The sequence below is a fragment of the Ctenocephalides felis genome, unplaced genomic scaffold (assembly GCF_003426905.1).
Source record: "Ctenocephalides felis isolate EL2017-DRISC unplaced genomic scaffold, ASM342690v1 CF-g0.4_SCAFFOLD_01886, whole genome shotgun sequence".
Taxonomy (NCBI): Eukaryota; Metazoa; Arthropoda; class Insecta; order Siphonaptera; family Pulicidae; genus Ctenocephalides; species Ctenocephalides felis.
The window spans coordinates 71,340,744-71,354,106 of record NW_020538040.1 but is presented as its reverse complement, the minus strand read 5'-3'; the positions used below and the strand labels follow the sequence as shown (position 1 = coordinate 71,354,106).

The 13,363-nt window shown below is 31.3% G+C and overlaps 1 protein-coding gene and 1 pseudogene across 1 annotated transcript; both read right to left on the bottom strand.

Moving 5' to 3' along the window:
• Nucleotides 1-1,876: 1,876 nt before the first annotated feature.
• LOC113378134 (arginine kinase-like) lies at nucleotides 1,877-3,609 on the bottom strand. The gene is made up of 3 exons (XM_026618660.1): nucleotides 3,364-3,609; nucleotides 3,012-3,184; nucleotides 1,877-2,833 (listed from the first exon to the last, which is right to left on the bottom strand). The coding sequence occupies exons 1-3, from the start codon at nucleotides 3,498-3,500 to the stop codon at nucleotides 1,932-1,934; spliced, it is 1,212 nt and encodes a 403-aa protein (XP_026474445.1). The 5' UTR covers nucleotides 3,501-3,609; the 3' UTR covers nucleotides 1,877-1,931.
• An 8,046-nt stretch (nucleotides 3,610-11,655) lies between these two features.
• On the bottom strand, nucleotides 11,656-12,925 carry LOC113375300 (annotated as a pseudogene).
• Between the last annotated feature and the right edge of the window lie 438 nt (nucleotides 12,926-13,363).

The following is a 13,363-nucleotide window of genomic DNA, read 5'->3' as shown; positions in this document are numbered from 1 at the left end:
AATGACTGGCTGAAGGAGCTTAAAGATGTTGTGTTAAAAAATAGGAAAGACTTATTCTGGAGTAATCTGGTGAAAGAAAATTTGGGCTTGATTACTATTGATTGAAAACCCATTAAGCAAATATCGCAACAAGAAGCTGATATGTTCCTGAAGGTTTCGGAAACAGTCTGTAGAACCGCCAAGAAACATTGAAATGGATGATTTGTTTGATGAAATGTATAATGATTGTAAAAAATATATATTGTAATATATAATTACAACCTGTATAATTAGTTATTAATTACTATCATTCCTCACTATCAGATTCTTCTGATTCCAACTGGAAATGGGATCTTTTCCACTTTCTTTTTGACATTAGTTCTTTGTATTGTCTCACCGTATTTTTTTTGGCATTAATTCCCATAAAGTCTATGTGTCTTTGTTATGAACAACATTGGTAACATCTTTATAATCAAATCTTTTTACCTTTACTATAAGCTTGTTTAGCAAGGTAAGCGACAAAAAGCTCCTGCAATAATTCAAATTAATCAAAACCTTGTTATTAATTTTATTACCTAGTTATGATAGCTATTCTCAGGTATGATTTTTAAGAATAAGCACAATATCAATAACTGATAATCCTCTTGAAGTAACTTCATAAAAGTATAAATTAAAATACAATATTCAGTTTTTTGTTCTCTGTAGTGTCCACATATATCAAAACTCATATGTAATAATAGTTCAATTGTTAAAATATTAGAAATAACTTGATAGAATTTGAATGTAAACTCACCGCAGATTTGCTACGAAATGGAAGCATCAAACGAAACGGCTTCTGCTTCTGGAGAACTTTCATAATAGTTTTTACTCGCGCTAATGGCAAATGCAATACTTTAGGTTTCTGTGTAGGACTCATAATGAATTGTTTGTATGATCAACTATCTTGTTCACGAAGCTTTATACTAATTTTAATTTCACAATAGAACACCAAATATGAATTTAATTTATCGTCATCGAAACATGATCACGCAAGTTTCAAGATCTTCAAAATTTCTATTTTTTGTATGTAATTATAATAGCACTAATGCCAGAATGACATCTTTCATAACGGTTTTATAACCTAATATATTAAAGAGGCTATAAAACACGCCGCATTATCGTCAGAAAACGCTGTCATTTCTATCGATGCAAACAGCTACGATATCGATATGTAATCCTTATATTTCACTTCGCCCTTTTGACAACCCTTAAATTCATAGGACAGGCCAACTAACACCGATCACAAAATTTATCGTGTAACCGTTCTTTTTCGAATGGTTAAGCTTAATATATAACGAGTCTGTAGGAAAATAATTAAAATAATAATTATGAACAATAATTTAATAACATTATTGCATTAAATGTTACTTTTATTATGTAAAACTGTAGGTAAAACACTTTTATACGTATCTCCCATTACATACTAATTTTTAATCCTTGTATATAAATACCGATTAATTACATAAGATTAATTATAATTCTGATACCAAGAACCAGTCTGAAAATGAAATTTACATTTGTTAAACACATGTATTTATGAATTATTAAATTTATGCATCTACCCCTGAAAACAAACGTCTATAGCAAAGTACAGTAGAGGTGCAAATAAATGCACATTTAATAGCAAGTGTTCATTTCAACTTTAGTTTCATGGAATATGAAAATATATAGATTTATATTTTTATTATATACCTTATTTATTTTACTAATGTTTTCTTTTATACACACTAGGAAATTTGTCATGTTTTTTTTTTCGATTTTGTTTTTAAATTTTCCTTTAAATTCTAATAAAATTTTTTAAATGTAGAAAGTGAAGATTTCATTTCATTTCAATTTCAAAATATATTTATTTGCAGTGAATTCAGTACAAATTTAATACCTAACCAAAGATTACAGTTTAGAACTACAGTAACTCACATTTCTTTTTCAATTCTTATCAACTCTGCAACTCCATCATGCATTTCTTTGACGGCTTCATATTCAGTTAGCCCCATACGTCTCTTATTGGAGATATCATAGACCCCTCCCTCTGCCTCTGTATGCTCGCCACGTGTTCCTCGAACTTGAAGGTTGTAGTGCTCTGCAACTTCTTTCAATTTAGAATAGTTTGCAGCTAGTTTGGGGACTTTGATGTGCACAGAAGCACGTACTGTAGTTCCCAAATTTGTTGGGCAAAATGTCAAGAAACCTAATCTGCTATCATGAGAGAACGGTATTTGTTTCTCTATTTCATTCACAGCATTTACTAAACGTCGATATACACAGCCTAAGTCTCCACCCATTTGCATAGAGATGATTCTCAAGTGATCTTCCTCATTGCACCACACAAGGAAAGTTTTGTCGTCATTGTGATAGATACCACGTCCAGTTGGCCAAAAGCGGCAAGCATTAGCAGATTGTAAAAAACGATCACCCTCCTTGAACAAGAAGTGATCATCAATGAGCTGTTGCTGAACATCCTTCGGCATACCGGTCAATGGGTGGAATTTTCCTTTCAATTCTCCTTCCAACCCAGAAAGGGTGCTGGATACTTTTTCCTCCATAGTTTTATATTGGGCTTCTGTCAGACAAGGGTTGAATGGATAACCTTCCATTGAACGACCACATCTTACTCGTGTAGAAACAATGTAGTCTCCAGTAGGATCAAGGTTGCCTAAGGAGTTCACATCACCCCAGTTTTTGGCAGGATGCTTGTCAGTTTTTGTGAAACCTGAATGGTACTCTTCAATGATTGGATCAAATAAATCAGCAAACACAGAATAGGCCTCAGCATCTGCGGCATAAATGCCTATCCCAGAATCATAATTCTCAAGCCCTACAAAGCAAATAAAACGTAAGTCATATTACTAAATCATATCAAATTAAATTTCACATAGTAATATTAACTAACAAAAAATACTGTATTGTGCAATTTTGAATTATTGTTTAGTTTAGACACCATGAAAACTAAAGGTATGCTAATACTAATATAATACCAAATATAGTATGTTTACCGGACTTTATACAATCAAATAAAGTAGAACCGAAAGTTGTTTTCTTGGTTTTGAGGTTATCAAAAATTTCCTGTGTTAGATGTTTCTTTAGAAGCGACTTCGAATCGGACGCCATCAATTTCTTATATTGGGTTTCAAGCTCACTTAAATCACCTCCATCAATTTCATCAGTTCTAAAGCAGAAAAACGTCTATTAAGATAATGTGAATAGACGCTGTTATATAAAACCTTATCATAAAAAATGGTCAATTAAGCCGACAGGCCATTTTTCTATCACAAAGGCATAGTGCCTAATAAATGGCTGCGCTTATAAAAATACAAAGATGGAGTAATAAAACTATATTGTACTTACAGCAATTTCTTGCATTCGACGCCGGCAACAATTTCAACAGGCATGGTGTTTGATTTCAAAGAAACGAGACACGATTTTAAGAATTGAGCAACCGATAGCAACCGATAGCACCGATGGCACCGATAACACAAGCACATCAACGAACCGACCGACCGCAACAAGTGCAAGCGAGAGACAGAGCCGAATGCGCCCAAATCGCATGAAGATCGTGAAGAGCGTGAAGTTAGGGTGAAGTGCTTGAAGCGGATGCCGCGGATGCCGTACCCGATTCGCGATAATAAGTTTGCGGTTATTGCCAGATGCCAGTATTGCAATTAAGGGTATTTAACACACATTATTATATTATCACCGCACGGATCGGCAAACAATGGATATAGCGATATAGCACAATCTCACAGCATTATGTCGTATTCTTATTCGTATTGAAATTAAAAATTACATTACAAATATTTATGTTTTTTTTTAATAAGTTACATTTTTCTAAATAAGATGTAATTTTAGTTTCAAAAATTAATTAAACTAGCTGTAAGTGGAATTCTGTCTTGAGGCAATTATGGCATCGTGCCTTAAGGCAAATTGCTGGAACTTCCCGTACCGTAACAAAATGTTCGAGGAATACTAAATGTTTTCAAATAGATTATTATAAATATTGTAACATTGTGCAATATTTATAAGAATTATATAAACTGAATTACAGAGTTGAAATTATTTGTAAAGTATATTAGAACTATAGTCAGAATTAAAAATAAAATCTGAAATATTTTCGATTTACAAAAAACTAAAAAAAAAAAAAAAAATGGAACAATTTTTTTTTCTAAAATCAATTATTTTGTTAAGACAAACAGAAAGTTTTTTGAATCATTTAAATCGGACGCTTAGTTCTCTCAAAAACTGCCATTTTTTACATATTTAGCTCCGTATCTTAAAAATGGCTGGGCCTGCCTTTGCCAAAAACTAATAAACACTTCTCCCAATCATTACTAATTGAATGTTTTTTAGATCATTCAAATCGGATACTCCAAATTTGTATCCATACATACATACACACACACACACACACGCACATCCATTTTTTCTGAAGTATGCCAAAATGTTCAGAAACCTTCAAAACGTCGAGAAATGTAAAAATTTTCAATTCCGATTTTCGGCCCATTACAATAACTTACCCTACGGGAAGTTAATAATATATTTTAGCAAAACCGTAATAAAATTTAATACAAATGCTTATGAATAGGATCTTTGTGAGTTATTTTATTATGTGGCATAACGCAGATGATTTATTCCATTATATTATTATATTGTCTGGAATTTATTCTAATCATGCTTTTTATATATACAACATATACAAAACATATACAAAACAATGTGAACTCGATGTAAGTGACATTTTTCCTTTGTTTTTGCATAAACTTCCCAATATGTTTAAAACAATCCTAATTTAATTATCTATATCAAATTTATATTTAAAATTAATCCAATATCATTTTTAATTGATAAATTTTAAACAGACTTTTCAAACATCAGTAATTGTATTAAATAAATTTAATTTATTCAATACATTATATTTCACTTCGTATTCTAGAAATGTTTTTATTTAAGTGTGGACATCAACGGTAATCAGTTCGAAACACAGAACGGAATATACATAGCGTATGCATACGTGCTAGGAATGCGGATTATTATTTTTAATACTAATACATTTTTGTAACTAAACCACTTTTTGTATGCGAATAATATTTTTTTAGGTAATTTTTGTACTTTAAGACCACGAACTCTATCATCGTACAAAGTGCATCGTACAATAAATAAAAGAAGAGTATCAAAATTGGAAAGGTATTCTTGATAATTTGGTAAATATTTTTATTAATTCATTATGGGTCAAATTTTATTTATAATTTTTTTATGTAATTGTAAAATTACGTTAGAGTTGTTTTCAAATGAAATTAAATTATCATTTGTATTATTATATTTCAGACGTATTGGTATATTGTTTGAAATTTATTGTTAGTTTTATATTTATTTAGTTATTTTATAGTTAGTTTTCCCGTAGGGTAGTTATAGTAATGGGCCAAAAATCGAAAATGAAAATTTCTGCATATCTTCACGTTTTGAAGGTTTCTGAACATTTTGGCATACTTAAGAAAAAATGGATGTGTGGTGTGTGTTTTGTATGTCTACATTTTTCGTCCACGTTTTCGGGCGTACGGATCAATCAATTTGAATGGTTCAAAACACATTTGGTTTCTATTGATAAGGAGATGTGCTAATTAGTTTTTGGCAAAAGCAGGTCCAGTAGTTACGGAGATACGGAGCAAAGAGTGCAGAAAATACAAATCGAGTTTTTGAGAGAACAGAGTATCCGATTTGAATGATGTAAAAAAGAAGTTACAGCAATTTGCCTTAAGGCATGATGCAATACACCACTAGTTAACTTCCCGAAGGAGAAGTATATGTTTTCATCAAAAAATCCGATTCGCTAATTTTATGTTTTCTCGACGTTTCAAGCCATTCTGAATCGAATGAGATCAAATTTGAAAAAAGTATGTGTGTGTGCGTGTGCATCAACAGATTTTTTGCCATAAACCGCCGCTTTCTCAAAAACGGCTGGATCAATTTCAAAAATTTAAAAGCCATTTGATGTATCTCGATGAGGACTATCGTTTGTCAGTTTTGTGCGACGATCGGCTGAGACGTTTTTTCATAAATAGCAGAAAAGTGAAATTTTTTTCGTCCACGTTTTAGCCCGCAATTCTGAATCGATTATGAAAATTCAAAAACCGTTCGAAAGATATTGGTTGGGAATCGTGCTGATTAGTTTTTGGTAAAGATCGGCCGGGCCGTTTTCTTGTAACAAAGTGTTAAAAACAATTTTTTCGACGACTATTATTATTATTTTTTTGACGGTAGATACCATAGTCTTCTAGATCATACTAAAATATTACGGCTCTACGACAATTGATTTAACTATAAAAATTCATCAAAGTTTGCAAAAATTGGTATCGTTTTTTTGACATTTGTCAAAATTAGACCTTTCATCGACGTTTTCTCAAAATGCCTACTACACTATCGTTTGTCAGTTTTGTGCGACGATCTGCCAAGCCGCTTCTTTATAATTTAAAAAAAGTGTTAAACTTTTCGTCCACATTTAAGCTCATACTACCAAATCGATTTTAAAAAATCAAAAACTGTTCGAAAGATATTAGTTGGGAATGATACTGATTAGTTTTAGGTGAAAATCTACCGAGCCGTTTTCTTGTAATTAACTATTGAAAAAAAAAATTAAGCCGATTTGTATGGAACTTTTTTCAGCGATAATTATATCATGGTCTTATAGAACTTACTAGTTTTTAAAAACTACTCATTTTCTCAAACTACGATGAATTTTTAAAATTAAACTAACGTCAGTCATTCTATTTGAAAACTAACATTTAATTTAATATCATGCTTTTAAATTAATCCGCATGTAAAAGGTTTTTAAAGGCGATGTGGCTTTTTCATACACAATCGATCTAACCTTTGTATTTAATTGATTCATATGCTTTTTCCGAAAAAATCTTATATACAAATTGTCAACTTCCTACCTCATATCTGAGATAAGGCATCAATAAAAATATGCGACCCCTATTCTAAAACTCAGGTTTTCAAGATATTAAACAACAAATGTAGTAGTTAAACATTAAATGTATTTTTGGCCAGCATTATTTGAAAGGTTACAGAATTTATTACATCACTCAAATCTAGGAAATAGAACACCTTACTTATGAAGCATTTCCTGAGTCTGTCACGCTGTACTATGTGCCATTTTATTACTTGCAGAAAAACGTAATATTAATCTATGCAGATTAATCAATTCTAATTCTATGTTCTCAAATGGATTCATCTATAATTTTTGTAAAGAAGTTGTTGGGAGTATGACTACTAATGCTAGTAGTAATAGTTAAATACTTTCAACAACTTTCTCACAAAAATTATAGATGAATCCATTGGGAACACAGTCTAGTCATAGCTTGTCCCATGCTTCCTATTCCTAGTCCTATTCTTGAAATCCATCTTAAAAATAAATGTAACTATTATTAGCAGAAGTTGATAAAAATTACACTTAAACATTTATTGAGCTTACCTTTTAAGAAAATTTTAATAGAACTTTTCTAGAATATAATAGAAGTACAACTTGTGGCTTGAAAAAGTAGAAGTTACACCCAAAGAAAGATGGGGCACCGAGTTTCAGATCCGCAAAGAGTGCCAAGCATATACGTAAGTAAGCTTGCCGCTTTCTATAATGTAAGGGATTTTCAAAAGCGGGCATATTATATTCAATCTAGTCATCTTATCTAGTCATCTATCTAGTAATCAGAGGCGTGCGTTGGCGGGGCCCTTATCAAAATTTGTTTGAAGGCCCCCACGAAGAGCAAAAATTTCTCACAAAATATGAAAACATTGCATAAAATTAATTCATCATGAATATTTAACGGTCACTCTTTTCAAAATTTCTACAAAGATTGAAAACCAATTTTAACTTCCCGAAGAAGAAGTTTGTTTCTGCTAGAAAATCCAACTTACTATTTTTTTTATGTTTTCTCTACGTTTCAAGTCATTTTAGACCGTTTGAGATGAAATTAGAAAAAATATGTGAATTGACACGTTCTTAAAAACGACTGCAACGATTACAAAAATTTAAAAGCCATCGATGAAATTCGATGAGGACTGGCCAGGACTGGCGTTGATTAGTTTTTCGCATCAATCGGTCAAGCTGTTGCCTTGGACCAGAAAAATGCTAAAATATTCGTCCTCATTTTACCAAAAAACTTTGAAGCGATTTTTAAAATTCAGTTCGAAAAATATCGAAATCGTGCTGATTTTTTTGGTAAATATCGACCGGGCTGTTTCTTCGAAATTAATTATTAAAAAAATATTGCGATTTTGATGAAACTTCTCATGATCATAGAGATTATAACCTAGGTTATAATCAAGCTTGAAGAACATACTAAAATTTTATGAGCCTGAGACAAGACGTTTGATTCTAGAAATTTATAAAATTTGCTACATAATATTATCAGTTACTAGTTACATAATTTTTTTCCAGTTTTATTTTGGAAAAACTTCCAGCGTTCATCAGCAACGATTGTAACTGGAAGGATCATAAATCAGAAATTATGCTGTTATTACCTCGAAAAACTGTTGAAGTTTATCACCAATATAAATGATAATTGAAATTCAAATTTTAGGCATATTTTAGAGCCTTCAATCGATTATCAAAATTAACTGATAATGATGATCTTACTGTATTTGATAGTTTTCCGTATCACTTTGAATGAAGGACCCAGATGCTTCTCAAATTGTATAAAATAATAATATTTGTCTTGTTTGAAAAATAATATATTAAATCAGTATAAGTTCACTTTAAAATAAGATTATGGGTTTTTAAAAATTATCATTAGCAAACTATTGAATTGATTTTGATTTCCTAATTCGCACAATCTATCCAAGAAATGACTAATATACTAGTTTTCTATTAGTCATTATTTGCATTTAGTAGAGCTTTAATTATTTCAAATAGTAAAGAAAAAAAGGGAAATATATCACAACCATCAAAATTTATAATTTTTGGGTGAAAATAGCCCTCACCCGGTATTGCTGCGCCAATAACAATATTCGCCATATTCAGTGCTGTTTTTACAGCAAGGGCAGTCGAGGCTAGTGCCCAGGGCGGCAAAATTTTGAAAGTGATAAAAAAATTCTAAGCAATATTACTAATTTTTTAATAACATTTTTTATTTAAAAAAATATAATTAACGAAACATAGTACGATTGCAATGCAAAATTTGGGTTCAAAGAACCGATTATTAAAATTCATTATTTTGTCTTGCCTCATTCGTATACGAACTGAAAGTTTAAGAAAAATGTGTTCTCATTCAGATCTCGAGCCTTCTTGAGATGACGAATTTGTGCACTTATAGCGCCAAAAAAAATTAAACTAGCGGCGCATGGCATTGCGCCTTAAGGCAAATTACTGGTACTTCCCGTACTGAAAATTTCATTTTATAAAGAGCTTTACAATTTTTTGAATAACTAAAAAAAGACTTTTAAATAACATTTTTTTTTAATTCTAAAGTTTTTTGAAAATTATGAACTTTTTTCAAAACAATCGCATTGCGTAGTTTAATAAGAAACAAAATATGGAAAGACATTACTATTTTTCGAAACGGCTGGACCTGCCTGTGCCAAAAACTAATCAGCACTTCTCCCCATAAATATAAATCTAATATTTTTTAAATTATTTAGGTGGATTTCGAGAACACGGATCGACCAATTTGAATGATTCTAAAACTATTCGATTCTTATTGATAAGGAGACGTGCAAATTGATAAGGAGAAGATACGAGCAAAAATGCCAAAAATTATAATTCAGTTTGAGAAACGGAGCGTCCAATTTCAATAATACAAAAAAATGCATGTATTGACAAAATAAAGAACTGCTTAAATTTGTGGGAGGCAGATCCAGCGGTTTCGGTAATCCAATAAAAAAAATGAAAAAGAAACATTTAGCAATTGATCATTAAACATATGCACATCAAATTATCAGATATTTCATAGGGATTTTAATAATAAGGAGGCGTCCAATCACGTTATCATCGAATTCGATATGTAACAGATAAACTACTATTAAATCAAATTATTAAAATAGAAAAGTGCAAATTAATACATGAGATTAAACATAACAAAAATAAAACATGCACATCGATAACTATAAATAAGGAAATACATGAGCACAATACAAGACAACAGCAAATTTTCATCTAAAACAAAGAAGAACAAATAAAATCAGGCGGAGCACTATATGGGGTGCTATGAAATTATTCAATGGGCTTCCGAAAGAGATAAAGATGACTAAAGAAAATAATCAATTTGAAAATTTATCCACATTTAACGCCCACCAAATACTTACAGACAGAAACAAATAATCATTCACTAAATAACATAATAAAAATAGAGAAATGCAAATTAATACACAAAATGAAATATAACAGAATTAAAACAAGTACAACAATAAACACAAATCAAGATATACATGAACTACACTAGACAAGACAACAATTTTCACATTGAACATAATAGAAAGAAGAAATTGAGAGGAAATGTCATATGAAGCGCTAGTAATATATAATGAGTTGCCAAAAGACGACTTTTAAAAGAAAAATAAAGAAATATTGTAAGGAAATTGAAGACAAAGAAGATTGAAGAGTTATATAAAGAAATTTTAATTATAATAAATATTATTTTAATGAAATAGTCAAATGAAATGTATATATATAAAATATGAAAACTGTTTTCATAATCTCTCATACCAGGCACTATATAAGGTTCCATAGAACGCACTACGAATTAGCCTGAATTGTATGTGAAATACGAGTTTTTTATAGCACGGTCCCCACACTGCACGGTACGCACTTGCCGCGTAAAGCGAGGGTTTACTGCATATATATATAATATATATATATATATATATATATATATATATATATATTAGACATGTAGGAAATAAATATATACATCGTATAAATATTTTGTACAATCTCTCATACCACACACTTTCGCCTGTCTGAGAACTATAAAATTTATATTAAAATTCAAATAAAAAAAAAATTAATTTAACAGCACAGAAATACAAAATAGATATTTTTTTATTACGATGCTATATATATTCTATTGCCAACTTGTTAAGAATTATAAGATAGATAAATTGATATATAGAAGAAAAATTTGTGGCCATAGATGAATATCTTGCAACTTTTCCTGAAAGTATATTAGTAACGATAATAACCCATCATTTAATAAATTTATTTTTATTTATAGTTCCATTTTTGTTTTGCCAAATTATTGTTACAGGAATGATGTCAAATATATGAAGTAACAATATCTGTACAATGTTTTACATCATTACATTAATTTGCATTCATCACAATGAACAAAACTGATCTTCTCGTTCAATCAATAACGTAATCTAGAACAATTGTAATGAATTACTTTTATTATTATAAGAATCCAAACATGTATTATTCCTTAACCATTTTCTAAAGATCTATGGCATATTTAAACATATTAATATATTTTGATACTATTTATTTTCATTAAAATAAGCAAAATTGGCATATAAAACAATTTAAATAGTTTTAGTACAAATAAAAATTAAATTATTAAAAAAAAGTTGTAACAATATAATATAAATTATTATTTAAAAATAGAAATACTGATAGAATCTTTGCCAATATCTATCGCATGACCATTTATTTGATCACAAAAAATAGTCTGATGATAAAAGTGAAATGTTTACATTTTTCTTTCTCCATCTTATGAGTTCAGCAATGCCATCGTGCATCTCCTTGACAGCTTGGTATTCAGTCAGGCCCATGCGCCTCTTGTTGGAGATATCGTAGACACCACCTTCAGCTTCAGTGTGTTCACCACGAGTTCCACGAACTTGGAGATTGTAACGTCCAGCAACTCTCCTTCAACTTGGCGCGGTTAGCAGCCAACTTAGGGACCTTGATGTGCACGAGGCACGGACAGTAGTTCCCAAGTAGGGCAAGAAGTGAGGAAACCTAATCTATCGTGGTGAGAGAAAGGAATACGCTCTCAATATCATTCACAGCATTTACAAGACGACGGTACACACAGCCTAAATCTCCTCCATTTGCATGGAGATGATTCTCAATTGATCTTCCTCATTGCACCAAGACGAGGAAAGTTTGTTATCATTGTGATAGATACCACGTCCGTTGGCCAGAAACGGCAAGCATTAGCAGATTGCAAGAAACGATCGCCCTCCTTGAATAAGAAGTGATCATCAATGAGCTGTTGCTGAACATCTTTTGGCATACCAGTCAATGGGTGGAATTTTCCTTTCAATTCTCCTTCCAATCCAGAAAGTGTGCTGGATACTTTTTTCTTCCATTTCCTTGTATTGGGCTTCAGTCAAGCAGGGTTGAATGGATAGCCTTCCATGGAACGTCCACAACGGACACGGGTGGATACAACAAATTCACCAGTGGGGTCCAAGTTGCCCAAAGTATCTACATCACCCCAGTTCTTGGGGGGGGGCTTGTCAGTTTTCTTGAACCGAAGTGATATTCTTCAATGATCGGGTCGAACAGATCAGCAAAAACGGAGTAAGCTTCAGCATCTGGGGCATAGATACCTACACCTGAATCATGGTTTTCCAAACCTAAAATAATACAAAATGAGACATGAGCTTATTATAATATCATAATATCAATGAAAACTATTGTTATTTTCCTAGATCTTACCAGACTGGATGCAGTCAAGCAAGGTAGAGCCAAAGGAAGTCTTCTTGGTTTTGAGGTTGTCAAAGATTTCCTTTGTTAAATGTTTCTTCAAAAGGGATTTGAAATCTGAGGCTGCCAATTTGGCGTAGCCAGATTCCAATTTGTCCAAGACGGCCTGCGTCAACCATACTTTTGCTTCTGTAAAATAAAAAAATAAAAAAATTACTTAAATGTTACATATTTTATGCTGCCATAAACTATCGTATCGTATAATATCATTGCCGTTTTAATTTCAGATTGTAATCAATCAATAAACGTGAACTAAATCAATACATAATTATTTTGTGGAAAAATTTAATTGATATTTTGAAATACCCAGGATAAGTTTCGAACATAAGTAATGCTCAATAAGCTTATTATCTTATATCGTCTACAATACGCTTACAATATTGGTTTGCGGGTTTGTTTTAGTTATTTTGTGTCTGATTTTGACAGATGTAGCGCCCTCAGAAAAATTGCAAACGAAAGTTTGGCACATAGATAAAGAAGAAGTATGGTTTGGAAAATGTTGAAACAAAACACAACGGGGTTCACAAAAGTTGACCAAAGGCAAGAATAAGTTGACAATTGGAAGTTATTATTTTGGAACAATGAATCAGTGATTAAAATTTTCAAACTTGAAGAAAAACAAGCTGTGCGTTTAAATTATTGTCTGAA